Source organism: Cyrtonyx montezumae, unplaced genomic scaffold (genome assembly GCF_038088225.1).
Source record: "Cyrtonyx montezumae isolate F1298 unplaced genomic scaffold, pur_monq_1.0 scaffold_6, whole genome shotgun sequence".
NCBI classification, from domain to species: Eukaryota; Metazoa; Chordata; class Aves; order Galliformes; family Odontophoridae; genus Cyrtonyx; species Cyrtonyx montezumae.
The window spans coordinates 17730800-17757527 of record NW_027072067.1 but is presented as its reverse complement, the minus strand read 5'-3'; the positions used below and the strand labels follow the sequence as shown (position 1 = coordinate 17757527).

The 26728-nt window shown below is 44.8% G+C and overlaps 1 protein-coding gene and 1 long non-coding RNA gene across 2 annotated transcripts; one reads left to right on the top strand and one right to left on the bottom strand.

Moving 5' to 3' along the window:
• Positions 1-6131: 6131 nt before the first annotated feature.
• On the top strand, positions 6132-19469 carry LOC136057255 (uncharacterized). The gene is made up of 4 exons (XR_010623004.1): positions 6132-6437; positions 9030-9082; positions 15351-15493; positions 18537-19469. It is a non-coding gene; the product is annotated as an uncharacterized LOC136057255 (long non-coding RNA).
• On the bottom strand, positions 9872-26028 carry LRRN1 (leucine rich repeat neuronal 1). The gene is made up of 2 exons (XM_065749930.1): positions 25980-26028; positions 9872-13282 (listed from the first exon to the last, which is right to left on the bottom strand). The coding sequence occupies exon 2, from the start codon at positions 13067-13069 to the stop codon at positions 10919-10921; it is 2151 nt and encodes a 716-aa protein (XP_065606002.1). The 5' UTR covers positions 13070-13282; positions 25980-26028; the 3' UTR covers positions 9872-10918.
• Positions 26029-26728: the final 700 nt, after the last annotated feature.

The window sequence follows — 26728 nt, the reverse complement described above, 5'->3', positions numbered from 1 at the left end:
GTAAAGAGGGGAGGAAACTATGGCAAAATGCACTGATAATTAATGCCTGAAGGGAAAGCAATTCTCTTTGTTTGGTATTCTGCTTCAGTCAACTGTGCTGTGACAAATGTAACGTGTACGATGCACTGACTGCAAGAACTAAGCAGAGGCAGATGATGGAGGAAAACCCTGCACCCCACGCCGTGGCCATCCGTGCCTCCAGCAGCAGATTGCTCCCAGCCAGCAGCAGTTCCCCCTCCCACAGAGCTGGGGTAGTTATGACTTATTAGAGAGCACGGGCAGACCTGCAGCTTCACTGGCAGCCTACAGCTGGGGTGGGCAGTGCTGGGGGCTCTGGGTGCTGACGTCCCCTCCCCATCCTTGGCCTGGTGCAGTACAGCAGGTTTGTATCCTCTGTTGTGAAATAAAGGTTATATCTGTGCATTAAACTGCAGTGACACCGAGGGACACCTGGAACTGCGCTGCTTAACGTCAGCTATTTGTGCCCTACATTGCACCTTCCTTCTTTATGGGAGAAATGAAAGCTTTTATCTCAACTTCTGTAGAGCAGTAATAATGTGCTGGAAGCCTGGCTGTCCCGAATGTCACTGCTGGCTCAGGAAGACGAGATAAAGGCATCAGTCCACCCCTGAGCTCCGTGCGGTGGGTGTTGGTCTGATTTCCATTCCACCATCCGTCCTCACGCTGCCACGTGCAGTGCCACGTCCTTCTGTTTGAAGGCCCCAAAGGAAATGAAGACCCCGTGCATGGGGCTGCATCGTTGTGGGATGGTTTGGGGCAGGAACCTATGGGAATGCTCTGTCCGTGGAACTGCTGCAACTGCCACGATGCAATCACCTAAAACGTAAAAAAAAGCAAAACAGTCAAGAGCATTCATCTTTATGCTGTAATACCTAGATTAAGCCACGATCTAACAGGGATAAAATTTTTCTTATTCATTATGAAGCCTTTATTATCCCTTTGGAGGTAATTCCTACGGTGCGTGCTGCTAATCTGTGGGCTTTGTAGGTCAGCAGGGCTGTCCCTCAGCTGCACTGGGATAATGCACAAAGGACAGAGCCCGTTCTGCTGCCCCACTGAACACAGCCCCACAGTGCTGCTGGGCTCTGGAGGCTCTGTGGCATTAGCAGAGGAGTTGGCTGCTTCTCCTCTCTCAAGGAAGAGGCATCCCGAGAGTGTGGGCAGCAGGAGGTCTGCTGCAGCACATCTGATAACAGCGTTTGCTTTTCTTTGTCTGGAGACCTGAAGGCAAATGCCTTTGCAGGCAGAATGGTTGGCTGGCACTAACCTCGCCTCTGGAGAGTAGTTTTTGTCTTCTGTCTCTAAAGTGACATTTTCTTCTGAATGGCAGTGGCTGATCCGTGCATGATTGTGGCTGGAATAGCAGACAGCTTTGCCAAACAAATTCGGTCTCCTCGGGCGAAGGTGCCCTTGTGTTGCTTCTGTCACTTGGCACCGTGCTGCGTGTGCCTGGCTGCAAGGTGGGCTCTCCTCCCAACATTCATACCTGCAAGAAACCCACCAGGCTGCAGAGCTGCTGTGACACGTGGCTCACAGACCTGTCCCCATCCCAATGCACTGCTCCGTGCCTCCTCCAGCTGACCACTGCTGCACGGGGCAGGTGTCCCCAAACAGCCAGGGTGTGCAGCTCTCCTGAGTCCCTCGTGTGAGCACGGTGCTCCTGGCAACTTGCTACGACGACTTTTTATTTATATTCGAGTATTTTTTTGTGTTTTCTAACTTCATGCCTTCGTGGGGATGAAGATGTTTGTAATTGATGATGCAGTTAAATGTTTTATAAATGGTACAATGAAGCTTTATAACCTCCTTCAGCTCGGGGGTTTACCAATCATTTGTCTCCAGGAGATGTTAATTGCTAATTGCCGCTGTGATTTTTGGCTGAGCAGGATCCTGTCTATAATGTGTCTCCATTCCTGTGTAAGCTCATTTTTTTCCCTCTTTTCTTCTGTAATTATAATGGATTTTTTTTTCCATAATAAGTAATGTTGTACCTAAGGCACTGAAGCTTAATGATATTTATGCATTCTAGTTGCTTTCTTGAAATGCCAGCTCAATAGACAGTGCTTAGTTCTCTCTGTGATTTTTATATGTTACTTTGTAGAAAATCCGATAAAAGCACTGCATGGAAAGAACAATATTTTGCTGCATTTTTAACATCTGATACTTAGTGTGTATGCACACAGTGCGTATGTGGAGAGCTGTCTGGCTTCTTGGGTTGCATGTCTTTTACAGTTGGAACATTAGACGTGCAGGCAGTGTTGTCCTGTCTGTCTGTCAGGAGGTCTGTCCCCTTTATGTGCTTTGCTGTGCCTGGGCTGCAGGTTGAATGAGGTGTTGTAATATCGTGGCCGTATCTGCAGTTCATTTTGTGTGATAATTTTGTTAGTAGATCTTTAGTAGCGTTGAACTGAGCTGTGCCTTGGGTGGTGGTTCCCATTTTTCTCCCCAGCTCTGTCTGAAGGGTGAGAGCCCTCCGTGGGATGGGTCGTGTCCCCCATGTGTGCACTGCTGGGCATCACGGAGCCATCTCCTCCCACAGAGTTCAGTCATTATGTGAATAAAACAGAAGGATGGCTCCAAACGTGGAGGAATGAACCTTTATTAATAGCTGTACATCAGCTGCTGGCTAGCACTGTCATTTCAGTGAGTGCCATTGGACAACTCAACATGCAAACTTTCTGAACATCTTTTCCATCCTGTTGTAGTATAAGTGGCAAAGAGGAGAGGAAGAGCGATGCACAGAGTCATAGCATGAAATACCAAGAGCACTGCTGCTCCCTCACGCAACTGGGAGACGTGTGTGTGATTTATTGCTATTTTGCTTGAAGGAACACTGTATTCCTATGAAGAATTGCAATTAAAGCAGAAAGAATCTCATCAGTCATCCGGGTGTGCTTCCATGGCATGCACAACTTGCAAGTCAAACACTGAGATCTTCATTGAAGCAGAATTATTCATTGTCAGAGCGCAGATTGTATGTGAACACGGAGTTAATTGCACTGTTGCTTATTCTAATGAGGTGCTGCATCAGAGTGGAGGCTGTCACTGTCAGGCTGGTGGCAGCAGGATTTCCCATTTCGATGGGGTTGGTTTAATGTGTGGCACACGTCATTGGCATTCTGTGCATGCAGGCCTGCTGCCCATTCCACCATGGGTTTGTCACAGTGCATTTGTATTAATAAAAGTCTGAGCACTGGAAAACTTAGGAAAGTTCAGATTACAAATGAGATTTAGCAGACGGCAAGAAAAAACGTGGTTGGAGCTGCTTAGCCAAGGACTCCAGCATTTTTCTGTGTAAATCTAATTCAGGTTTTGTGTTTTTCTGAAAATTTAAAAGCCTTGCTTAGCTACGCATACTTAAGCCTGATGCAAGAAGCAGCAGCTGAAATGTGTGCCCTCTGCTGTGAGGGAAGGCAGGCAGGGAGCTCCGGGCCCTCCGGCCTTCATTTCCATCACCACGTGGTAATCTGTCCTTCGATTTGCTGTTAATGTCTGCAATAAATGATGCCCATTTCTCCCTGATGCTGTTACTCTTTGTACCGAACTGTAGTTAACGTGACCACTCTGAATTCTTACAGCCTATGTGCATTCCCCTTCCTCATCCGTTCTTTCTAATCACATTCTCTGCTCCTTTTGCTTGTTTTAATTTCTTTAAGAGAAAGATGTTTGGTTTTTTTTGCTTGGGGGATCAAAAGTTTGGAGGATTCCAGGTTTATACGCAGGGATTGCTCTGACGTGCTGAAGGGTAACATCCTCCTGAGAGCTGACTGTCGGTTTCTTTCTGTCCCAGACACCTGCAGTCCATAGCAAACGGCTGTTTTAGGAGGCTTGGAGGGACGAGAAGCTTGAGTGCTTGCCAAGGGGTCACAGAAAGGTATGTGCAACAGAAGAGAGTGAAGGAAGTGTGGCTTTAAGGTATTGGAAGATGTTCTGCATTTTTAGATAACAGGACCTGAAATATTATTAACTCTTTAACACCATCTGTTCAGGGGCTTCTGTCAGGACCGTTCATAGTTCCTATGCAGATTTCCATATATATTGATCAAGAAGTTACTAAATACTAATCTTGTTTTGCATATGATTTGAGTCATTAAATAGCTTTAATACTGTAGGTCAGATTTTCATTCAAAGCATGCCTTTTATCAGATGATCATCTGACACACACTATTAGGCTTCTGTTTGCTTACTGCTAAGTGTAGGTGCAGAGCCAGGTGAAAGATTTGAGAGGATGCTCTGTTTACAGTGTGTCAGAAGAGAAAAAGGTTCTTTGCCTTTATTGACACAAGGTTATGTTCTTTATGCCGGGATAACTGCAGTATTTGTCTTACTCATCTGGGATAGAGACAAGGCTCCGTGCTGCAGCAGAGGCAGGAAGGACAGGGCTGTGCCTTCAGCCCAACTTCACAGCTCAGCTTACACGGGAGCACCATCACGTGCTGCACTGTGCAGGGAGCAGCACTCCGTGTGCCCGGGCTGCCCTGTTGTCCAGGAGTGTTTTCATCTGACGTAGCCAGTGGGGCAGTGAGCAGGATCAGAGAACGATACAAGGAAATCTGCTCATACAGCCTTCGTCTGAGACTTTATTTAGAAAGATTTAATAGAATTTCTTTGTTCATTTGGAGTATGATTTTTTTAATTGTAATTGCATTAACAAGAAGGACTGTTGGCATGAGAAAGGTATGGGGAATATTTTCACAGAGCTTTTGATTATACTCACTAGCAAAGCATGAACTGGTTCATCCAAGGAAAAACAGAATAAATACGGTGTTATTAAAGAGGAGAGGACTGGAAAGAAATAATGTGCACTTGTACATGGTTTGTAATATCTTCTTTTCATTAAGTTTTGTTTTGTTTCTCCCTAGTGTCTATCTATGAAGACTCCTGCATGCATTCTCAGCGACATTCCCATCACTTCCTTGGAACAAGCTGTTGCCTGCAGAGGTGAGTTATATGGTTCATATTGACTTTAGGAGGACTAGGGTTTGGATGACCTTTGAGATCCCTTCCAACCTAAGCCACGCAATGATTCTAGGATAGGGATCTGAGACTTTGTGTAAGTTGAATTCATGAGGTAAGATGGAGGGAGAGTGAATCACTGGCAAACACACACCAACTACAAGGTTTTTTGAGATGAGATTTCCAGATTGTTCCAAAGGAAATTCATCGTCCAAATCCCCTTAAAATACAACTGGAGCTCTCCTGGACTTTATTCCTAAAGACTTAGAGTTAAGAAAAAGTCATTGTGGTCAATAACTTTGAACATTCCCAAGCCCTCTCAGAGTCAGTCTGGACATGAAAGAACTTGAAGGCACAGAAGCCACTCCTGCATCATTGGCCCCATGTGATGTGTGACAGCAGAACTCTGTGCTACAGGAGGATGGGGAGCAGTACAGTAACTGCTAACAACATCATTTTCCACAAAACCAATTTCAGTTTGCCATTTAGAGACTTGCAAACAGCCTTAAATAGCTCTTGCAATGGAAGACGATCATTGGCAGTGCTATTTAGCAATGCACTTAAACATCTGCACTTTCATTTCAGTGCTCCCTGAGATACGCTCAGGTTGGTGTTGGAAAGTTGCAGTGCTGGCCGTTGTGCAGCTGCACTCACAGCAGAGGGACACCCCCAGGGCTCAGTGCTGTGCGAGGGGAGGTGCGCTGCTGGTGCTGGGAGCTGCTCACAGAGCAGTGCAGCGCTTGGGCTGCAGCCCGTGCTGCTTGTTGAGTGCTTGGCTTGGTTTCCCACAGCAGCTGGCAGAAGTTTGTTGAGTTGATGATACGAGCAAAACCACTGAGATGATTTGTGAGGGCTGAATTTATTCATACCCTTCCCTACAAAGCCTTTTATTACTACTGTTAGAGAGACCTCTTCAAATGAGATTTTGAGTATAAAAGGATAATTTCATACCTGAAACCAAAAATATCAGTTATGAGCACGTGCTTGTGTTGTAGAGCAATGAGTTGGCCACTGTTAGCTTCTGCACAGTCCTTAAATGTGCTGTGTGGTCTTTGTGGCTTTCCACATGAAAGGACCTCTGGATCTGGACGAGGTTGACACTCTAGTGATCACTTTTCTTCCTTCCCCTCCCTGATCCTTTCTGATGTATTGCATCTCGCTTAGAACTAAGTCCAGCAGAATAGGCTGCAGTGGGAAAAGCTGCTGTTATAACAAAATCTGCTCGGAATTTCTCCTCCAGGTGTTGTGGTCGTGAGCAGAAATCTGGAACTGCAGCTGCTGAGGATGCAGACCTCGTTTAGATCTCTGAAAACCATTAATAACACACTAAGGATAGTAGGATTTAAATCCCATTCTCACCATTCCCATAACTGAAATGAGGACTGTGGTTTCAAGTGATCTTTGTGGCACCACGTTACAGAATTCCACAGAAAATGTCCGAGAGCAATCCAGGATTTCAGGTGAGTTAATGCTTCCTGAAGCTCTCCATTAGGATCTGCTTTACCTCATTCCAGAGCTGAGGCATCACTGAAGTTAACGAGATATAAGCTTATATAACTCATTCATTTCCTTATGAAAAGTCTACTTAATGATCAGTTGTCTTTTGCAGTGTGTTTATTTCTTGTATTTGAAAACCTGTTAAGATTCAGCATTCCTTTGGTTTACGTGACATAAATATACAAGAGCACAAAATATTATGGTAAGTCACCTTTACTGAAAAGAAAAATGAGTCTGTTGTTGCTTTTATACCAGTAGAAAAAGTACCAGACGTTCATCATGTGCTCAGAAATAAGGAAAAAGATGTGGAGCAGAGACGTGGGAAGACATGGAGCTCTTTTGCTAAGGGGAAAGTTGTGTCCATGTGCAGTAACGTGGAGGCAGAGGGGCAGCACCAAAGCACTGCGTGTTCCAGGTTGAGCCATGAGCCACGTCCTGCTGCTGGCCACTGCTGTGTGCTCCCCAAAGGGAAACGGCCGAAAGGAAAACAGGGTAAGGAGTGAAGGGAGAAGGGTTGGCAGGAAAAGCTAGGATCTGCAAAGTTATATGAATTCCAAGTCCTTTGGTGACCTCTCATGAGATCCTGAGATTCGCAGGGCTGAATGGGGTTTGGTGACAGAGGGCAGGAGGGGCCAGGCAGATGCTGCAGGGATGGGCTGGGGGCAGGGGGTGAAAGTTCTCCAGCACAGATATCTCTATAGTTGGAAACAGCAGAAAAAGAAAGGGCTGAAATGATGGCAGTTCTGGGAAATGTGAAACATCCACTTGTGTGGGACACTGCCGGGATCTTATCTGGGGTTTTGGTAGCAGGACTCTCCCATGGGGATGCAGCAGCAGTGTTTTAACTCAGACTTCGTGCAGCAGCGTTTGCTCTCTCCAGCGCAGGCACTTGGGGTTTTTGTGATGAAGTGCAGTGTTAGCATGTCCACCCCACCCTTGGGTGCTGGGGTCGGCACGGTGCGCTGAGAAGGCAGATCCTGCAGCAGGAACACACATCTGTGGTACTGTGTGCTGTAGTCCACGTCCAGTTGTGAGTGTGGGTCCATGGCTGAGAAGATCCTTGATACAAGAGGATGTTAAGAGTTCGGGTGAGGAAGTGCAATGCAGATGTGGTACTGGATACCACACTTGAATGAGCAGCTTGCTCTTCAGGGCTCAGGGATAGTTCATTGTTGGGCTATCATGTGGAAGTAATACTGCAAATGTTTGGTTGGGTATGAGATATCTACTCTTACATAGCATTTCTAAACAGTTAGCCGAAGGAAAGATCACTGTGGCTCTTCCCATACTGCTTTACAGCAGCCAGGCTCGGTCTCTGGTGCTGAGCAAACCAGGGGTGTTTTTGTCTCCAGTGAATGGTAGATGCAAATATATTTTGAAGGCAATTAGGCAAAGAGAATATTTTTATTTTTGCTTACAACAAACTGCAAGCACAGAATGGCTAGGACAAGGTTGAAGGTTATTTGCTACGATTATATGCCACATGTCATTAATCTCTTACCCACTGTTGTGTTTTTTTTTTCTTTCTTCCTTTTATTAGCAGGATTTTAAATTTCCAGAACTGTACAGAGCTCTAAGGGGACAGATTACAAGGCTGAAAATACATGTCACTGGTGGCTGCATGTGCAGAACGTGTGGCACTAACAGGGTGCTGCAGCTGACGAGCTGTTCTCAGGGAACCTGGATCTCTCTGCCAGAGCCCAGCAACACCAGCTCCCCTGAACCACTACAGATCAGCACATCCAGAAGTGTGTGACTGTCATAAGGCCATTTTCTCTCGCTGTTCTTTAACAGCGCTGCGCTATAACGATAACAGATGACATAAAACTGCCAAATAGGTCTGCGGGCAGGAACAGGCACATCATTTCCCCAGTGGCAGGGATCGCATCAGACACTGCTTCCCCTCCTGCACACCGACACGCTGGACAGGAGGCTCAGGTGTGCTAGTGGCATGGCAGGAGGGTGGTGAAGGAAGGGGCCTGCTCTGCTGCATCTTACACCTGCTTGATAGTTACTTTCTCAAGACAATTTTAGGATGTCGTGCAAGTTGGAAGCTGTAATTTTGCTGTCAACCTTGTCCTCACTGCGTCCTTTTCTCTGGAAAAGGTACAGCGAATCTTCAGTGCAGAAGAGATCCCAGTTTTAATTCATCATCTCTGTGATAATGGTAGAGGCAGTTTAAGGTTAGAATAGCATATAGACAAGGTGGTAATTATTGCTCTTAAGCTTTTCTGGAGGAGAAGGCAAGAGGAGACTTTGCATTAACATAAATAGGGAGAAGGTGACGCACGGACGCTTCCCGCGTGCTGCTTCTCTGTGATCAAAGGACTCTTGCCTAATCCTAACACGTAACTGCCACGTGATTAAGAATGTGAGATCTCATGAACATATAAAAGATTGTGTATAGCAGAAGCACTTCATTTAAATGCATAATTAATAGCTTCAAGCAGCTTTACATTGAAATGCGGATCGGCAAGGTGTGTATCTGAGAGAGAGACTGAGCATTTCACACCAAAACACTCTTAGTAAAACTATGCTGACTTTTTCACTTCCAGACTGCTGGCTGAAGGGGAGAGAGAAGTTGGAAGTTTTCTGTCTACAATTTCGGGTGAGCACTGAATTTTTCTTTGTTTTGCTAAACTAGCGAGTTAAAAAAAAAAAAGACTTCAACCCCAAAATCCAGGCACATCCATTGTTGTAACAATTAACTTTTACTCACTAAGAACATTTGGCATGTAAAAACATTTAAAAGGTTGCACATCGATAAGTGGTCATAAAGCATAAAAAACTCTGTGCTTGCTGATTTAGGTATCCAGTGTAACTGCAACCACACGCTCCACCAGAACCCCCCTGCTGTGACCGTGTGCAGTCCTGCTGAGAACTCCAGTGGATTCAGAAAAGACAACGTACAAAGCTTCTGTAGGCTCAACTGTCAGTGATGCATTTATGTTACACCCAGTGCACACACAAACACCAATGCTTGCTGAGGTCTTCAGTGCAATGCTCAGAGTACTGGCTGACTTAAACCTGGTGGAACTGCAGTTCCGTATTGGGCCGTATCGGTTCCATATTGGAATATTATTTCTGTCTGGTTAGGTTTAGCTATCTTAATTTCTGCTTTTGAAGGAACATGAATCCCATTCATGATGTGTTTGTTTGTTTGACATGTGTATGCCAGGATTTGGTTGTTCTCTTTCAGTTTGGGAGCACTGAGTTGTTTTTTGTCCTAACTGATCAGAATGACAGCTAAATGTCAGCTTCCTTTACGTCTTAGCTCAGAATGTAAACAGAAAAGTATACAAAAAGGAGTTTTTTAATACGCTGATTTTTTTTTGCTGTGTATCCTATGCCAAACAGTTTTGATTCTGCATGTGACTTACAGTCTAAAAGCCAGACCTAGTTTTCTAATTAGTTTCACTATTTTGCATCCAGTCCAGAGAAAACACTATTACAATAGATGCATAAAAAACAACAACAAAAGAAACCCAACCCTGCAACTTAGTAGAAATGTAATCCCATCAATACAAAAAAAAAAAAAAAAAAACCCCACAATATTTTTCTATGACATTTTGGGTATATTTTATGTCAAAACATGATCACCAGCCAAACTAGTGACATCTAAAACCAATACATTATTGTGACTTCTAAAATTAAATAAAATAATAATAATAATTAAAAAAAAAACAACAGAAGGAAACTAAAATTGTCGTAGCTCCGCCTGGGTTAAACACCATGTGGTGATGGCTTAAGCGCAACAAAACTCTAGTGTTCTTCAAAAGTGTCTACTAAAGATAATAAAAAGAAGAGAGCAATTAACATTTAGTCTGTTACACTAAAAACCTGGGTGTACATATTTCTATTGCCTGTTAGCTTTACCTAAACCTTTTCAACTACTACAAAAAGAAGATAACTCATTGTCCAAAGTCAAAAACATTCAAATCAGTTGATACAACATTACAGTACAGTCAACTAACATCCTTCAGGGTCTCCTTTTCTCAGTTTGAGTCCTTAGACCAGCGTTACAAAACTAGTTCAATGCAGTTTCAAAACTGTATGTTAGCTTTGCAAGATACTGTACTCTACTGATGGCTTCAGAAGAATGGGGTTGTGCTACTTTCGAATCACAGGGTAACCCCAGCCTCTCATTCATTTTGTTCAGCACTGTAGTTAGAACAGCATTAAGTTTAGCACGATAACGAAAAAAAAAGAGAAAGGGAAAAATAATAAGAAAGAAAAGAAATCTGGAAGCTAGGTGAAGCTGCCATTTGTGTCAAACAATTGCGATACGCTATACTAAAAAATTCTGAAATATCCACCCGTCCTCACCACTCTGCCACAAACTAGCAAAGTCAAAAATACAAAAGTCTTCAACTTCTCGTTTTTGCAGAATAAAGCAAAAAAGTCTTTGTGCTCCTTACTACCAGAAGCAAAATTATCCTCTGAGTTACCACATGTAATAGCTTCTGGATGTGTCGACTTGGGTTGGCTTGGTCTCTGCAGAACCATCCTTGTCCTTATCGCTGTCGCCTTCCCAGAGATTAATAAGTGGAGGATAGAGCTCGTTCAGGGGGATTGAGGAGGTCTTTTGCATATATTTTTTCAATGAATGGTGGTAGTTTTTTCTCTTAAATCTTTTTGCAATGTAAACAGAAATGGAGGCAAGGCTAATTACAGCAAACATCGATCCCATTACTGCTGCCAGAGCAGTGCTGGTTTCTTGGTCTGAAATATCTAGCGCAAAAGCTGCATTTTTTGTTGTAACGTTAACACAGGACTTTTGTGTTTGTTGGTGGATGTTGGACACAGTTAGACACACTTCATAATCTGTAGAAGGCTGTAAATGCGTGAGGTTGTATTCATGTACGTCAACGGGGACCCTAGCGGTGTATGTAATGTGAGGGTTGTCAATCTTCATAGTAGCTGATGACCATTTTAAATTGGAAGTCATGACGTTGGAGTTAACTTTCCAAGAAACTAAAATGGAATGTGATTCAGCTTGCTTCACAAAGATCTTCAGAACCTGGGTGCCATCCAGAAGCGTTCCGTTCACCCGGATTGTGGCGACCCTCGTGTCAGCTCCTTCAATGTTCTGAGCAACACAGGTGTACCTCCCGGAGTCTTCAATCTGAATATTGGAGATTTCCAAGGTGCCTTCGCTGCTCAGTTTGTATTTGTCAGAGAGGCTTTCAACAGTTACTTTATTTCCGAGGGGAGTGACCCAGTAAATTTCTGGCTCGGGTTCTGCCATGGCCCTGCAGTCTAAAAACACCGTCATGCCAATGTCCAAGTTTAAGTGATTCGGAAAGGTCTCGTGAGAGATCATCGGAAGACATTGCTCGTTTGAATCCTGTGTTAGCACTTCCTTCACCTGTTGTCCTCTGTACTCTGGAGGCATGGCGCAGAACATGGAGAGAGGTTCCATGAAGCGGATGTTGGTTTTGTTGGAGTTGATCCAGTGAATGACGCAGTCGCACCGGAGGGGGTTGCTGTGGATGCTAATCTCACGCAGGTTTGGGAGGGACTCCACTGTTTTTTGGTAGACAGCGTTCAAGGCGTTGTTGTTCAGCATCAAACTCTCCAGGGCGGGGACATTGCGAAATGCCAAACGATGGATGTAAGACAGCTTTGGGTTGTTGGTGGCTTCCAGCTTTGTAAGTTCAGGCAGGTTGTCCAGCGCGTACCTATCCACAGAAACCAGCTCTCCCATGTTATTGATTCCAAGCTCTTTCAATCTGAGCATGTTTCTAAAATCACCTTCTTGGATTTTATGAATTGGATTTTTGTTGAGATCTAGGAATTTTAGGTTTGGAACTTTCTCAAGTGCGAGCTGAGGAACTTTTACCAATTTGTTGTCATAGAAGGAAAGACTTTCAAGACTATCCAAACCAACCAAGGCATTGCCAGGGATGTCTGTGAGATACATACCTGCCAAAACAAGACTCCTTAAATTGGAGAGTGGTTTGAAGTTCATATCTAGTATTCCAATCACTGGATTTTCTCCAATCATGAGAATCTCTAAGTTAGGAGTAGAGTCAAACCAGCGGCTGTCAATAACCTTCAATTTGTTGGAGTTGAGATGTAATCTTAAAAGATTCTTCAGGCCAGAGAATGCATTTGCAGAAATGCTGCTGATCTGATTATGATTTATATATAACTCCTGAAGATTGCAAAGGTCTTGCAAGCAGTAGTCAGTCATCTCCATGATCTGGTTTTCCTCCAGGTGCAAAGTAGTTAGCTGAGTAAGGTTTGAGAGCCCCACGTCTTTGATACTTGTGAAGTTATTTTGTGAAAAATCTAATTCTGTTAAATTAAATAGCAGTTGGAGTTCGTCTGTGGTCTTTGCGATATTGTTGCTTTGTAGCAGAAGGACTTGAGTGTCACTGGAAAGATTGCTGGGGATTTTTGTTAGGCGAAGGTCATTGCAGTCAACTGTTGTGGCTTCCCTGTATGTTGACTGTGGTGTAAACCATGGCCTGATTTCGCATACACAAAGCTGGGGACATTCGTTACTCTGTACGGAAGACTCAGTTAATGAATTCGTTAGCAATTCTAGCACCACCTGGCAAACAGTTAGAACTAATCTAAGCTTAGCCATGCTGGTCAGCTAGTGAATTCAGCTCCCCAGCCCCTTAAAAGAACAACAGACTGAGAGCGTAATTTGTCGTCAGGCAGGAAATGTAAAGTTTGGTGTGAGAGGCTCGGACATCCAGAAGATGAAAGCTGATTTTCTAAGGTTAGAGAAGATAAAAAACAGTCTGAAGGCTCTCAGCTGCTCCTCTGTGTTCCAGGGTCTTCTACAAATCCGTGCCTGAAAACAGATAAGGAAATGTTATACTCATGTATAGAGTTCATATATCCTTTCTTCATCCTCTAAAGAAAAGGACTGTGACAACAGTTGTAAACATTTTAACATTCAGATCCCTTAAGAAAATTCATACTTGGTACAGCAAGGTACGTCTAGTTTGGAGATTTCTCTATTTCAGATTTGCATGAGAAAACTCTGATTGTTCTGGAGTGACTTCTATAAAAATATAGGTAAGCATCTGAAAACTTCCAGATCTCCCTCAGTTTTACTATTCAGTGTCTGTTTGAATGGCTTAGGAAGTGTTGAAGATGCAGGACGTGCTTCTGAGTACAGGCAGATACCAAACGAGCGTTCAGAACACGATCCCAAATAGATTGCAGGCTGACAGTGTTATCCCAAGGACTTGTATTCTGGGTATAGAGAATTATGGCTTAGAAATATGTGTCTCTTAAGTTTCAAATCAAATGCATAAGAACTTTGACAACATTCATCCAAGGTAATCTAATCAATTCCAGGTAACAGTTTAGATTTAATCCAGCTAAAAACTGAACAGTAACACGAAATATGATTAAATGCCTGCACTGTCCTTATTTTAGCTGTTTGTACTGTACTGTGTGTCACGTGGGATAGTTACCCTAACTCCAAATTACCAAATCAGCTACAGAATTGATATATGTTTAGAGTGGAGTCCTCATAAGGAGTGCGTTTCGGTGCACCAGGGCGAGGCCGTGCTGAATCTCGTGCTGTGCTGATTATGGCAGTTACGAAAAGAGATGAATCATCTGGAAACCCTCACGTTGTGCTTTGGCTGAAGAAGAGGAGGAAACACTGATAAACTATAGTAGAAGAAATCAGGAAAAAGCTGCTTTGTTTTTAACTGGAACACAGTGAAGCTTCAGCTTCATCAAAGCCCACCAAAAATATCACTGGATAAAATAAAAGAACTAAAGGCAACTTCTAAAAGTAGTCCTAGTCACCTAGATAGTGGTGACAGGAATGATGTTTATAATACATAATTACTGCAAGACCCAATAACGTGTTTCAGATGGCAATAAGCAGTACCCACCAAAGAGCATTTCTATTTTGGTGCCTTGTTATTTGTTCTTTGGTTGTATGTTGGAAGAAGAGAAACAGGAACGTTGGCCAGAAAGCATTTGACCCTGTTGGGTTAGATTTTCTGTCTGCTAGTTAAGATTTCAATTAGAGATGAGAAGATGGTGCTGGAGGGGGGAAAAGCCAAATGCAGAACAAACATTCCTTCTCAAATAACTCTGAACTGTGAAAGAACTGAATAGGACATTTAAGTGCATTGGAAAAAGTCCTAATGGCACTGTAGTTGTAAGAATGTATACTACCACAGAGCGATAGGAAGGTGACAGAAACTGAGTTATTCTGGCTTTTATAGAAGCTTCTCTCAGTAACAATCCATTTGTAGCTGATGCAGAATGGAGTTCAGCAGCGCTGACAATGTCAGAAATTTAATTGATTTAATTCCAGATTTTCCAGCACTTGGAGCATTTGCCATGTACTAATTCATGGTTTCATCTGATAATGATCTCAGAGTTACTAAAGAAACCTCGAGCTGCCAGCGTACATGACCTGCTCCCTTGCAATATGGACATTTCTCTTCCAGCTTTGCAGCACTGGCTCAGAGTGAGGCAGAAAAGCAGCAGTACTGGGCAGCAGTGTGCACCCAGGTAGACAGCCCTGCAAGAGGCAGTACTGCCAGGTTGGTACACAGAAGGACATCTGTGCCTTGTAAAGCTGCAGTCCCCACTGATGTGTTAGCACTGATGTCGTTATAGGAATCGTGTAATGCTTTTAAAAGTGAAACTGCCTGAAGAAGAGTTCAGAGCTTCTTTTTAAAATGTGGGGGAGCATGTCCAGGTTCTGGAAATAAAAATGTTTAATTCAGTCCTTTCTTTGTTGAATATTTGTCATCTTACACATTACATTTATTGTCCCTCCTTGCTGAGAAGGCCTTTCTGGATTAACTGAATAGACTTCTGATATTCTGATCACTGTAGCAGTACGACTTTACAAGTTAACAGTGACACTTTCTCTTCTCTAGCTGTTTTCTACCACAAATGGATTTAATTCCATTCAACTGGAAGATGTTCTTCAGAAAAGATCTGCACATTAATCGTCTCCAATCTTGCTCAGCCCAGGGCAGCATGGATGAAGCTAGAAGTGAAAATCCTCTGTAATATAACAGTAAGTTCTGATCAGCTCCATGTGCTCAGATTACTCCGGTGCTGTGCTTTGTGAATGACCACAGCATGGGGGAAGGCCAAATCGTGGACTTGTGTGTTACCTGCTGCTTATGCTGTGAAACCACATCCATTGCTCTGCTAAAAAAGGTGGCAGTTATCAGTGGGGAAAAGCGTGCTGTCATATTAAATATAACTAAACAGTAATGGCTGCTTTTGCTCTGTGGTTTATATGTGCTGTGGTGGATTTGGGTGTCCTTCAGCTTATCCATCAACAAGCTTTGAAAACAAAAAATCTCTGACAGTATATGGTTCAAAATGACCACTGATGAATAACTGCAGAGACAAGCAGATAAACCAGGCATGGCTCCTGGGAAGGAGCAGATTCCCAACTCCCACTGAAGTCAGAGAGGCTGAATTAAGAATTTGAGTGCCAGTGCGTGGTGATGACTTGCTGATATCTCAAGTGTTTTTGCCTGGTGAGAATCCTTCTGTATCGAGTTACTGTGGTTGGGGTTTGTTAGAAAGAAATACAGCAGCTCCATAGTGGCTGAATGCCTTAGGACCAGTGAGAAGTCAGGGGACTGGTTCAAAAGATTTCAGTTTTGGAAAGCCACACAGTTAATGCCCCCTCCAGAAAAGGGGCACATAAGATCTTTTTTTTTTTCAGACACTGATGTTTAATGGGGGTCTTGTGATTGGTGAAGGGTCAAAACAGTATACTTTTGTTAGAAACAATACGTTTAACAAAAAGTACTGGGTGAGGAAATAGTGTCAGGCCCAGGAGGTGCAGTGCAAGCTGTCCCAGTGAGGCTCAGCATCGACGTTATGCTTTAGACATCAGCTTTTAGCATTCTCTGCCTCCCTTTCTGTTTATGAAATCCATTTTTTCTAGTGCACCAAACCACTGCAACAGACATTACAGGTGTGAACTTGCTATCAACAGAAATAACGCTTAATTTTATGGGAGATACATAGAGGGAATTATTTTGCTAGGGGCTAAATAAATACGTTTTCCATAGCACCTCTCAATTCCCAGTGCATTAAGAAACCACATTTCTGTCAGTAAGCAAATCCTCAGCTGATGTCTGGGCTATCAGTGTGCTCATATTTCTTGCGGAGTGAAAATGTGATCATCATTCCTGCTTCTTCCCTCCTAGAAATGCAGTGGGGAGGATCCCTTTCTGTCTGAGTTGTGAAAGCTGCTCGACTTGGAGTATTTGTTTTGCCAAGGGAAGATAGCGGGGCAGGGGCTCCTGGTTCTGGAGCAGGAGGTCCCTCATTGCAGTGCTCCTGGGGAGGAGGGAAGAGGGAGGATTGGTTGTTGGGGTGATCCAAGCAAAAAGTAAAGTTAACATCACAAGAACAGGACATTGAGGAACAGTCCCCCCCAAAAAACCCTGTTCATCACAGTGTCTGTAGTTAATTTGCCAACTACAAAAACTAGATGCTAAATGTTTTTTCTTGGCCACGGGAAGGTGAAACGTCACTTCTGGGGCAGTTGTATTAATGGACACTGTTAGAACTGCTGAGAAAAGGAACTGTAGTTGGCACAGGGCTATCTGGGTGTCTGGTTAGAAACAGCCATTCCACTGTCACAAAACGTCACCCTCTCCATAGTTAAAGCAGTTCATTCTTGAAAAATTTCCTTTATATTGCAAGTAGCATCAGCGCAGATTTTGGTTGGCAGCCATATATGCTAAACATGCCTAGGTGGGAGTCTGAGGGCTCAGATACATGGAGAAAATTACCTCGGGCTAAGACAAGCAATTTATTTTGTGCTCGCTGTGAGCCGGGAGCGCACGCTGATCCGCAGCACCTCCCCGTTCCTCCACAGTGCCATTTTCATCCAGGGAGCCTAAGCAATGCAGCTAGTCTTTTGGAAAATTGTCTGTTGTGCTAATGTTCTGTTAATGACTTGTGCAGCTTGCTCATTTCCCCATCATCATCGTTTGTGAAACGAGTGCTGTCTGAGCTCCCCGCTGCTGCTCAGGGAAGCTCAGAGGAGGCATTGGGGGCTGTGCCATCCAGCCAAGTTATGGCAGCACGCAGGCACCCATCTCTGTGATCTGGAGAGCCTTCAGCTAGAGCACGGGGATCCAGAGAGCTCAGCTCAGAGCAGAATGGATGTAAAGCATTACGGAGTCAGGGGCAGGAGGAACCCACGGAGGGTAGGGATGCTGTGACAGGCAGGTGTGCTTGGCCTGGTGCACACAGCCTGTGGGCCTCAAGCCCCCCATAAGAACAGCTGGCCCCACTGCGTTGGGACAGGTCCCAGCTGGGCTGGGACACGGACAGGTTTAGGAAGAGGACGTTGAGCTGAGGTGTTTGCAGTTCTATAGCCACACGTTTTGTGTAGAGGAGAACTGAATTATTGGTGCCACACTGCACTTGAACTACAATCTTCAGTAGCACGACGCAAGGGAGATACTCACACGCTGCTGTAGGTATGTGTATGTGCAGCCACTAAACCGTTATGGAAGGAAGCACAGCACAGAATCTTGTCTGAAGTGTTGTGTTCCCATAATCAGCTCTTATTCCAGTCAAGAGCTGCAGTGACCTTGTGTAGCTCCTAGAGAAAGCCTGCACCTGGGCTTGGAGGTTATCAACCCAGATCCCTGCAGCTAACCTACGTGGAGAGCTCACTGCCCAAGAGTCACATCTACCAGTGCCGTCCTGTCTGTTTAGAGAAGCACTGAGCAATTGTGTCTGATAGCAAGCCTCTTATATGAAAGTTTTTGAAGTCATGGACATCGCCAGGAAATAAGATACCGACAAGATTGAATTGGTAAAATACAGAAAAGTCAAGCTTGAGTGATGCAAGTCACTTTAAAAAGCATACCAGAATCTGAAAATGGGAGTTTGTTGTTAAAAGAAAGGGCTTATAGAATATGTAGTAACGGGATGAAAGCTTCAAAACACGTTTTCAGGGATTTGTAATATTTAAGGGTTTTTTTTTTTTCATGCAAGTAATGCATGGCTTTTTGAACAGTATCTTTTTGTCTGTTCGTACATTCCATCAAAATAAAGTCAGCATTTAATTTCAGGGAGAGCTCCAGGGAAGCAGGGAAAGCTCTGATGAGAAGGTGAATTGCTGTGTTTCAGAAGACAACCTCAGCACGCTTTATCTGTGCTCTTTTGAAGAATCCCAGCCTTATCTCCATGGAGGAAATGCAGAGCATCCTCTTCATGAATCCTGCACTTCAGAAACAGCGTATTACATCTGACACGTTTAAAATTTACAATTTATTGTGGGCTTATTCTTAAAGCTTGCATCTGGTGCAGTGTTTTTCACTAAAATATTGAAGTAATTTTGTGGGGGAGAGAATAATTCTTTTCATTCATTGACTGATGTTGAGTATAGAGGGATACCTTGTGTAGTACAGCTACTGTACATGGATGGCCCATCACATCAGCCTTGGAATTGCAACCCTGCTTGTCACCTGTTTGAAAATCTCCTGCAAATTACCATTAACAAGTCGTATTAGAAACATCAGGAATAATAAGTGCTTTCAAACAGTGGGTTGTCAAATTACATAGTCTGTTTGCTCTTTGGGAAGGAGAAATTTGTAAAAGCATTTAAAAGCCTTGGAAACCCGAAAGGCAAGGCGTATGTGCTCAGTACTAATATTCTTACATCAGAAACTCAACCTATTTTCTTAGGATGTTTATTTTCATGAGGAAACAGATTCATCTTGAGAAAATACTGGCTGTTGTTTTGTGCTCGTGACTCTAGTTTTCATCTCCTCCTGCACAGGGTCTGGTCCTGTTTAGTACAAACACAGTAGTAAAGCTTTTATTTCATTCACTGGAGAAGAATCATGTGCCTCATTATCATCCTCATTCTATGTAATTACCAGAGAAATTATTTGAATAAATTGGCTTTCCTGACAACCAACCAAATCATTTCTATGTTGGCTTAAAAGCCAGTTTCATCTCCTTGCAGCTCTTCTGGGCAGGAAAGCAGGACACGTACCTGGGGCAGCCAGAGGAACGTGCCCCAGCCCGGGGCTGAGCACCTGGGGCAGCTCCACAAAGATGGCACGTCCACATCCCTCTGCTAACCTGCGTGTTTTGCTAACAACAGATCAAAGGTAAATGGAAATTCATTCATTTCCAACTGTACGTGCTGTAATGCATTCATATCCTTCCGTATATTTTAAATGCTAGGGAGAATTTAAACCTAATTGGTTTTAGCTTGTAGAGCGTCAAAAATTTACAGAGCGGAACTAATTTTGGGAGACCTGTTCCAACTATTTTTTGCATTTCGTGTTTTTGCTGGCTAAAGAATGAAGGAAGACAAATATTAGAGAAATATTATTGCATCTTCTAATTAACGAGCAGGCAGAATTCGCATCTCGGCACATTCCAAACCTCTGAACCAAATGAAAGGGTCTGAAGAACTCGTTACTCATGGGGGTACGTGCTTCGTGAGGATTTCACACTAGAAGGACTCTGGCAATAGCAAGCAGAGACAGCAGGGGTCCAAATAACTAAGAAAAATAATAAAATATAAATGGTAATTTAAAAAAAGGAAATAGTCCTAAAAGAAGAATGGGGGAATTTAAAAGCTTGGGCTAGGTTTTGAATTAGGTTTCTGGCTCTGGTTTGTTGACTGCTCCAAAAGGCAAGACAGCTTTGCTGGTGGATGTTCTGAAAACAATACAGCACAGAGCACAGAAGAAAAGTTCTTAATCATGAGAAATATGGACGACAGAACTGCACAGAGCACAAGAGGAAAATCACTGTCTTCTCTTCTTGCAGGCTGGCGTTCCAGCAGTGTGATTATTTAATTCCTGCACAGCTCTAGATCAAACTCCAGTTCATGAGTCATTCAGGATCCTCATGGTTGGGAAAGACCCCAGCATGTAAGTAGCTGTGACTACAGCAAATGATGCCAGAAAATCATTTCCTAGAAATGGTAGTCAATAGATACTCGTTTCAGTTTTTATTTGTCTTATAGAGAAGACATATGGAATGTCCTAAAGCCAGCCCCATTATAAGACTTATAATTAAAAATGCACATGTAGATATGTATGCATGTGTACACGTATATGGAATAAGTAAATCCAGGCAAGAAGAAAAGAGAGCCAGGTGTGGGGTTTTTTTGTTGATCCTTGTTGCTACTTTAGCAATTGTTTCCTCTGGCTGTGCTATGCATGTAGTTTTCAATTATGGGTGATTAAGTATGAATCTATATTTTATTATTAGCTACATCCATATCTACTCCAATTATATGTGTAGTGTGCGTACACAGACACCAGCTGCTAGAATAAAATAGACTTGTATTGATTTTCTTTTCCTGGAGTTTTACGCTTGCAAGATCAAATTTTCTATTTCTGAGCTATATTTACATGTAAACGTTAATAAAACCATACATCGACTTGCCTGATATGGAGACCCCTTGTTCACTCAAGACTAGCAATAACAACGTAAATAGATTTATCACGGGAGGTGCTGAGAGATCTAATAGAAAGGCTGTTAGCACCGAGGCAACGATTTGGGACTCGGCCAAGCTGAGATGGGATAGAAGTAATTCCATTAAATGGCCGTAGATTTGTTTTTGGTAGCGTCTGAAGAAAGGTTTTGTTCCCATCCATGAAAAAAGTTATTTTCCCTCCAGTCAAATAGCTGTATTAAATGACCCTCCCCTGCCACTCCTGGCAAGTTCTCTGTGCCTTTGAATAGGTTTCCACATGAAGCTCTCATTAGTCCGAGGGCCTTCTTCCATTCACCACTGATAACTTCAGATATACTCTAATGAGAAAATAAACTGTATGAAGCATGTGTTTTTTCTCATCATTTCACCCCAAAACTTTTAGTAAGTACTGCCTGAAACGCAGGGCAGCACATCCACCACATCACCTGAGAACTACATCTCATTCCACCGAGAACAGAGAGCATGTTATATATAGTATATATATATATATTTATATAATAGCTCATATTTACCCTTTTTTGTCTGAAGTATCACCTGGACTCTGACAGAGAACAGATTGCAGCCCTTGCTTTTAGAAGTTCATACATTGATATCAAGTACATAGCTTCAACACAGAAATACACTGTTTTTTTCTAACAAACAATTCGGAGGTCTATCCTTCAGTCCCCTGTCCCATCATTGCCAAGTCAGCAGTTCCTCCACAGATGGGTTTATTTCATAAGTGCTCCCAGAAGTGCTGCACGTTGCAGAACACAAGTTATTTTAAGTTAACAAAACTCAACAGATAAATCTTTACCTAATTAAGGTGATCTATCCAGGCACAGTAATGTTTAGCCTGCCTATACCAGGCTCGTTTCCCTTGCCAGCCAACTCAGAAACAACATTTAGCCAGCTCTGCTCGGTGCCTCGTGCTGCAGTGAGCTCCTTGGAAAGCTCTGCTCTTCCAGCTAGCTCACTTTACCTCTTGTCCACCTATGGGTCAAAGCAGTGATTTTTTCTAACGCATCTGCAAGTCAGTGCAGTGCCTGTTGTGAGCAGTGGATCTCTGTCACTCTTCACAGGAGTAGTAAATATTGATGGATTGTTTGTAATTTAAAAATTGAGCAAGGCCAATCAGTAGCTCATCTGCATCCCAGCAATTATATGCAGTACATTAGCAAGGTATGCGCTTACTAGGTATTTCTGGACCCAAATAAGTGAAATGATGCATGAAAAACAAAACAGAATATGGGGGATTCGTTATGACAATGGCTGACATCTCCAAATCACAAAAAAGGCAATTCAAACTTTGATTGATACGTGTGTGTGTGTGTTTATATAGAAGCCAGTCTATCAGATTTTGGACTAACTTAGTCATTGTCCCAAATAACATTTGTGTTTTTAAGTACTGAACTGCTAATCTTTGGTTCTTCACTATGCTGTGGGACAACCCATGAAAGACACAGAGCACGTGGCCCACAGGGAGACAGGAGAGCCTTGGCTGCCTGAGAGTCTGAGCCCCATCACAGTGGGCTTATTATTAATAAATATTATTAATAAAAACTTATTATTAACTAAATGCCTGGAAATGAGATGCTGACGATCTCTAGAAATCCTAAACAAAACCTGTAAGTCATCTGTCTTGCCTGCAGTGTTCAACAGACCAATTTGGTTTGTGAAGTGGCCAAGGAAAATACTGCCCCGTGTTACCACCAAGGACCAGAGGTCAGCGCTTCGGGAGAGAGTTATGCAGCAAGAGCATCGTACCAAATAAAGTAAGAGGGAGCTATTTCTCTATGGCACTTTTATAACATCCATGCATTCTCAGTTACAGCTTCCTGTTAAGTATTTCAGGACTTATTTACAACTGCTTTTCCCTTTAAGTATATATACTTATGAAAACAACAAACAGGTATCTGCTCCATCTTGTATGCTTGATCTTTAGGAATTGTGCTCCAAGCAAAATGCTGTTTCCATTCTTTTGGGAGCCTGGTCAGCAGGAAGGTCAAGAAGATACAGGCTTATATCACCAACCAAATTAAAGTCTTATAAATTAGAAGGTGAAGTTGTGAAAGCGTTCAATGTTTTACAGTGGAATTTAAGTGCAGACACTAATTCTCTACCCACTGATGCCAAAGACTTCTGCTTTCTTCAAGAGAAAGAGAATTAGGCCAACTCAAAATAGGCCAATCCAGTATTTTCCTTCAGTGCCACACATAAAAATGAAAGATGACATCTAAATTGCAAAACAAAATTTGAATAAAGATGCAAGGCTTCAGGAAGCAATAAGAACATAACCTGAAGTATCTTAGTGCATGTACCTCTCAGAATGGCACGGAGGCATGTCCTGTTACTGGGCTCATGAAGCCAATTAGAGGAGGATTAATTAATCAGCTGCAAGAAGAGAGTCTAGAAAAGCAGACTCACTCACGTGCACACTCAGTAGGTTGTTTCTTAGCAAAGTAGCCCTCTCACTTCTTTCAAAATTCAAGCACTGTTTCAGAGAAGCAGGATTACCATGCACTGACAACAGCAGCTCTAAGCCAGGGAAGAGTGAAAAAACATGAGCCTGTCTTCTCAGAGCAAGGTGCACGCTCAGGGTAGAGCTGAAGATGAGCACGGGAACTCTTTCTTCCTGAAGTGAACTCGAGTGGATCTGTGCAGGTGCTCCTGCTGGTGGCACCCAGCCTTGCTCCCTGTGCCCCCACGCTGGCATTGCTGCCTCTGGCACAGCTGGGAGAGGCACTATGCTGCCCTCCAACTGAGGATCCAGGCTGTTTCAGGGGGAAAAAAAAGTATTCTGTGTTTACCACAGCATTTAAGGCCTGATCCTGCTAATTACTTAACTGGAGCTCAGGATTTGTTATGGGAGCTCTGTGCATCCTGCAGAAGATGTGAGCGCTGGCTTTGGGCTCACTGCAGATTAGCATTGCATGAACAGACAGCAGGCTGGGCAGGTCTGTGCTGCCCGAAACTTTGCATAGATTTTCTGCAGTTCTCTGTCTACAAAATGTCTGCCAGAATAAAAAAAAAAATCTTGAGCTTGGGAGGATGGAGTATCACACGTGTATTGTTCATGTAGCTATGGTAACCTACAAATGCCACCAGTGTTTCCATTTCATACACAAATGAGGGGACAGCTGTGGAGACCACATGTCTGCCAATGGAATAATATATGTGAACTAGGATGGCTTGGCCAGAAAATTACAACTCATTTATATTAATCAGGGCTTCAAAGAACAGCCATCTCTGCAGAGATGAAGTCCTCAGTAAAAGGGGGTGATTTGATTTCTCAGAGTGCTGGGCTCTTCAGTAAACATTTTCACCATCCTACTTGCTGATTTAAAGAAGTAAAAGTGCTGTGAGCAACCAGTGCCCTTGTATTAATGGCACTTCACTTTTTTTCCTTGGCGTGGTCTTTTCCTGCTGTCTGGCCCACGTGGGAAAGCAGCAGTTCCCAAGCAGGCAAAAATAGGCTTGGAACTCAAAAGTGAAATAAGCAACAACACAACAACTTTTAATGTCTGTTAATGACGTGAGTGAAACAAACAAAAAGATAAGAATAGTATTTGTTCTGAAGCTTTTAAGTTCTGAAAGAAAACATGAACTCTGACCTTATACCATCCCCAGCACTACCATCAGCAGCAGGAAGAAGGAAAACGCAGCAAACTCAACAATGCAAATCAATGGCATTTTCGACGACGACCTGGCTGCAAGCTGCAGTAGGGGCAGTGCTGCCATGCAAGGCACTCCGGGGCCCTGGGAGCCCGAGCCGGGGGCTGCCGGCAGCACCACGCACCGCTCAGCAAAAGTTTCCCTGGATGCTGCAGTGCCACGCTGCTATAGCACTCGAACAAAGGCTGCTGCATCGGGGCTGCTGCTGCCACCACACTGCTCTGCCACTGCGGGCAGCCAGCACCGCTCCTCGCACGGGGCCACGGCGATGCTGAGAGCTTTCCCGAGCGCTCGTTTAAAGGACTGCGTTTTGTCCGTGGTCGGGACTGAAATCCATCAAGGCGTGTCTTTAAAGCAGAGCTCCCTCGCTCCCAGCTGGGTTCGAGCTCTGCTAAGCCAGTGGGAACAGAAGTTTCTTGTTGCAGCCTGTTGGGATGCTCTCAGCGTGAATTTACTCGGGTTAATTAAAAACGAACAACAAAAAAGCCAGCAACGCTTGTTCAGAGTTAACAGCGTAATACCTTTATCCTTTTATCATCTAAACTCGTTGCAAAAAAACCTACTACTGCCAATAACGGCATTATTCAGGTCTGTCCTACGTAAAGGGAATCCTAGCTAAAGGGAAGATCCTTCCTAGCACCCCACCGACCTTTTTTTAGTCCGAAACGCGCTGTGCGTTTTCATGGGACTACGTTACGTTCCACCCCATCAGCTCCGGGGCAGTCCGGCCCCATCTCCGAGCGCTGCAGGAGAGGACCCCCACCCGCTGCCTGCGGCCGTCCTCCGTCCACCCGCGGCCGCGTTAAGTGCCATTCGCAGCGCTCCGAGGCGCTCCATCCCAACCCTCCAAGCACCGATCGGGGCCGACGCAGCGTTCGGCTCCGGACACGTTAAGCATCATTACGATCGCCCCATTACGATCGCCCCATTACGATCACACCGCGCGCATCTCCATCCCTCCCAACGAAAAGTTCCTCGCCTCGTTCAGACATTGCGGGCTCCGACCCGCAGCCCCCCCCTCCACCCCCCCCTCACCCCGGGGGCTGTCGGCGTTGCGGGGCGTGCCGCCCGCACCCCGCAGGACGCCGGCCTCGGGCCCCACGCACATTGCGCCTTCATCCCGGGCCCCATTGTTCCACCGAGGGCTCCCCTCGCCCGCTCCCATCGCTCCGCGTGAACGGCCGAGGCCAGACGGCAGCCGGGACGCGCTCGCCATTCGCATGCAAATCAGAGGGGGCTGCAAACTTCAGCCACAGCCACAGCCACAGCCACAGCCGGGCCGCTCCGCACAAACCGGGCCAGCAAACTTCCCCCCCTCCCCACCAACACCAGCAGCATCCATCCACGGGCACCCATCCCCGTGGCGCTCCCCCCGCCCCTCTCCGTCAGCACTCACCGGCGCTGCCCGCGCAGCCGCTCCTCTCTCCCGCACAGCGGCGGTGCCGACATCCGCGGATGGAGATGGAGAGGAAGGGCGGAGCGGAGCGCGCAGCTCCCTCCCGCCGCCCACCGCCCGCCCGCTCTGTGCCACCGCCGGCGCGCACCTGGGTAGGCGCTGGCGGTCAGCTGACGGGCTGCGCTCTGATTGGCCGCCCCGCCGCGGCGGCACCATCTGCGCGGGGCGGGGCGAGCAGAGGCCCCGCCCACCCGCGGCGGCTCCGCGCTTTGGCGGCACTTGTGGCGGTGGGCGCGGTGACGCTGCCATGGCTGCTCGAGGAAGCTGGCGTAGAAGCCAGGGGGAAAACAGGGTGCCGTGTCCGCCCCGACGTGAGCCTGAAAGTCAAGCATTTCAGCTGGCCGTTCCCCGAGGGGTCGGGATCCGTTCGCTTCCCGTTCAGTGCCAGTTTGTCCTTTTTGGTTAGCCCAGCTCGGAGCTGCTCGCTTGTGTTTTCCCCTCGCTGAGGGGGACATCGGTTCTCCGTCGGTGCCTGGGGCTCGATGCCAGAGGCCAGCTGGCACTCGAGCAGCTCTGTACAGGTCAGCTTTTCTTCGTGGCCTTACATCATTATTTCCTATTTCTCTTTACTGTGGGTTTAACCAGGCAAACACTGTCCTTGGTTAATGGCCTGGGTTTATTCTCGAGGCAGCGGGTTTTGGGTTTTTTTTTTTTTTTCTTCTTCCTGAAAGTCCAAAAGGTCATTTGGA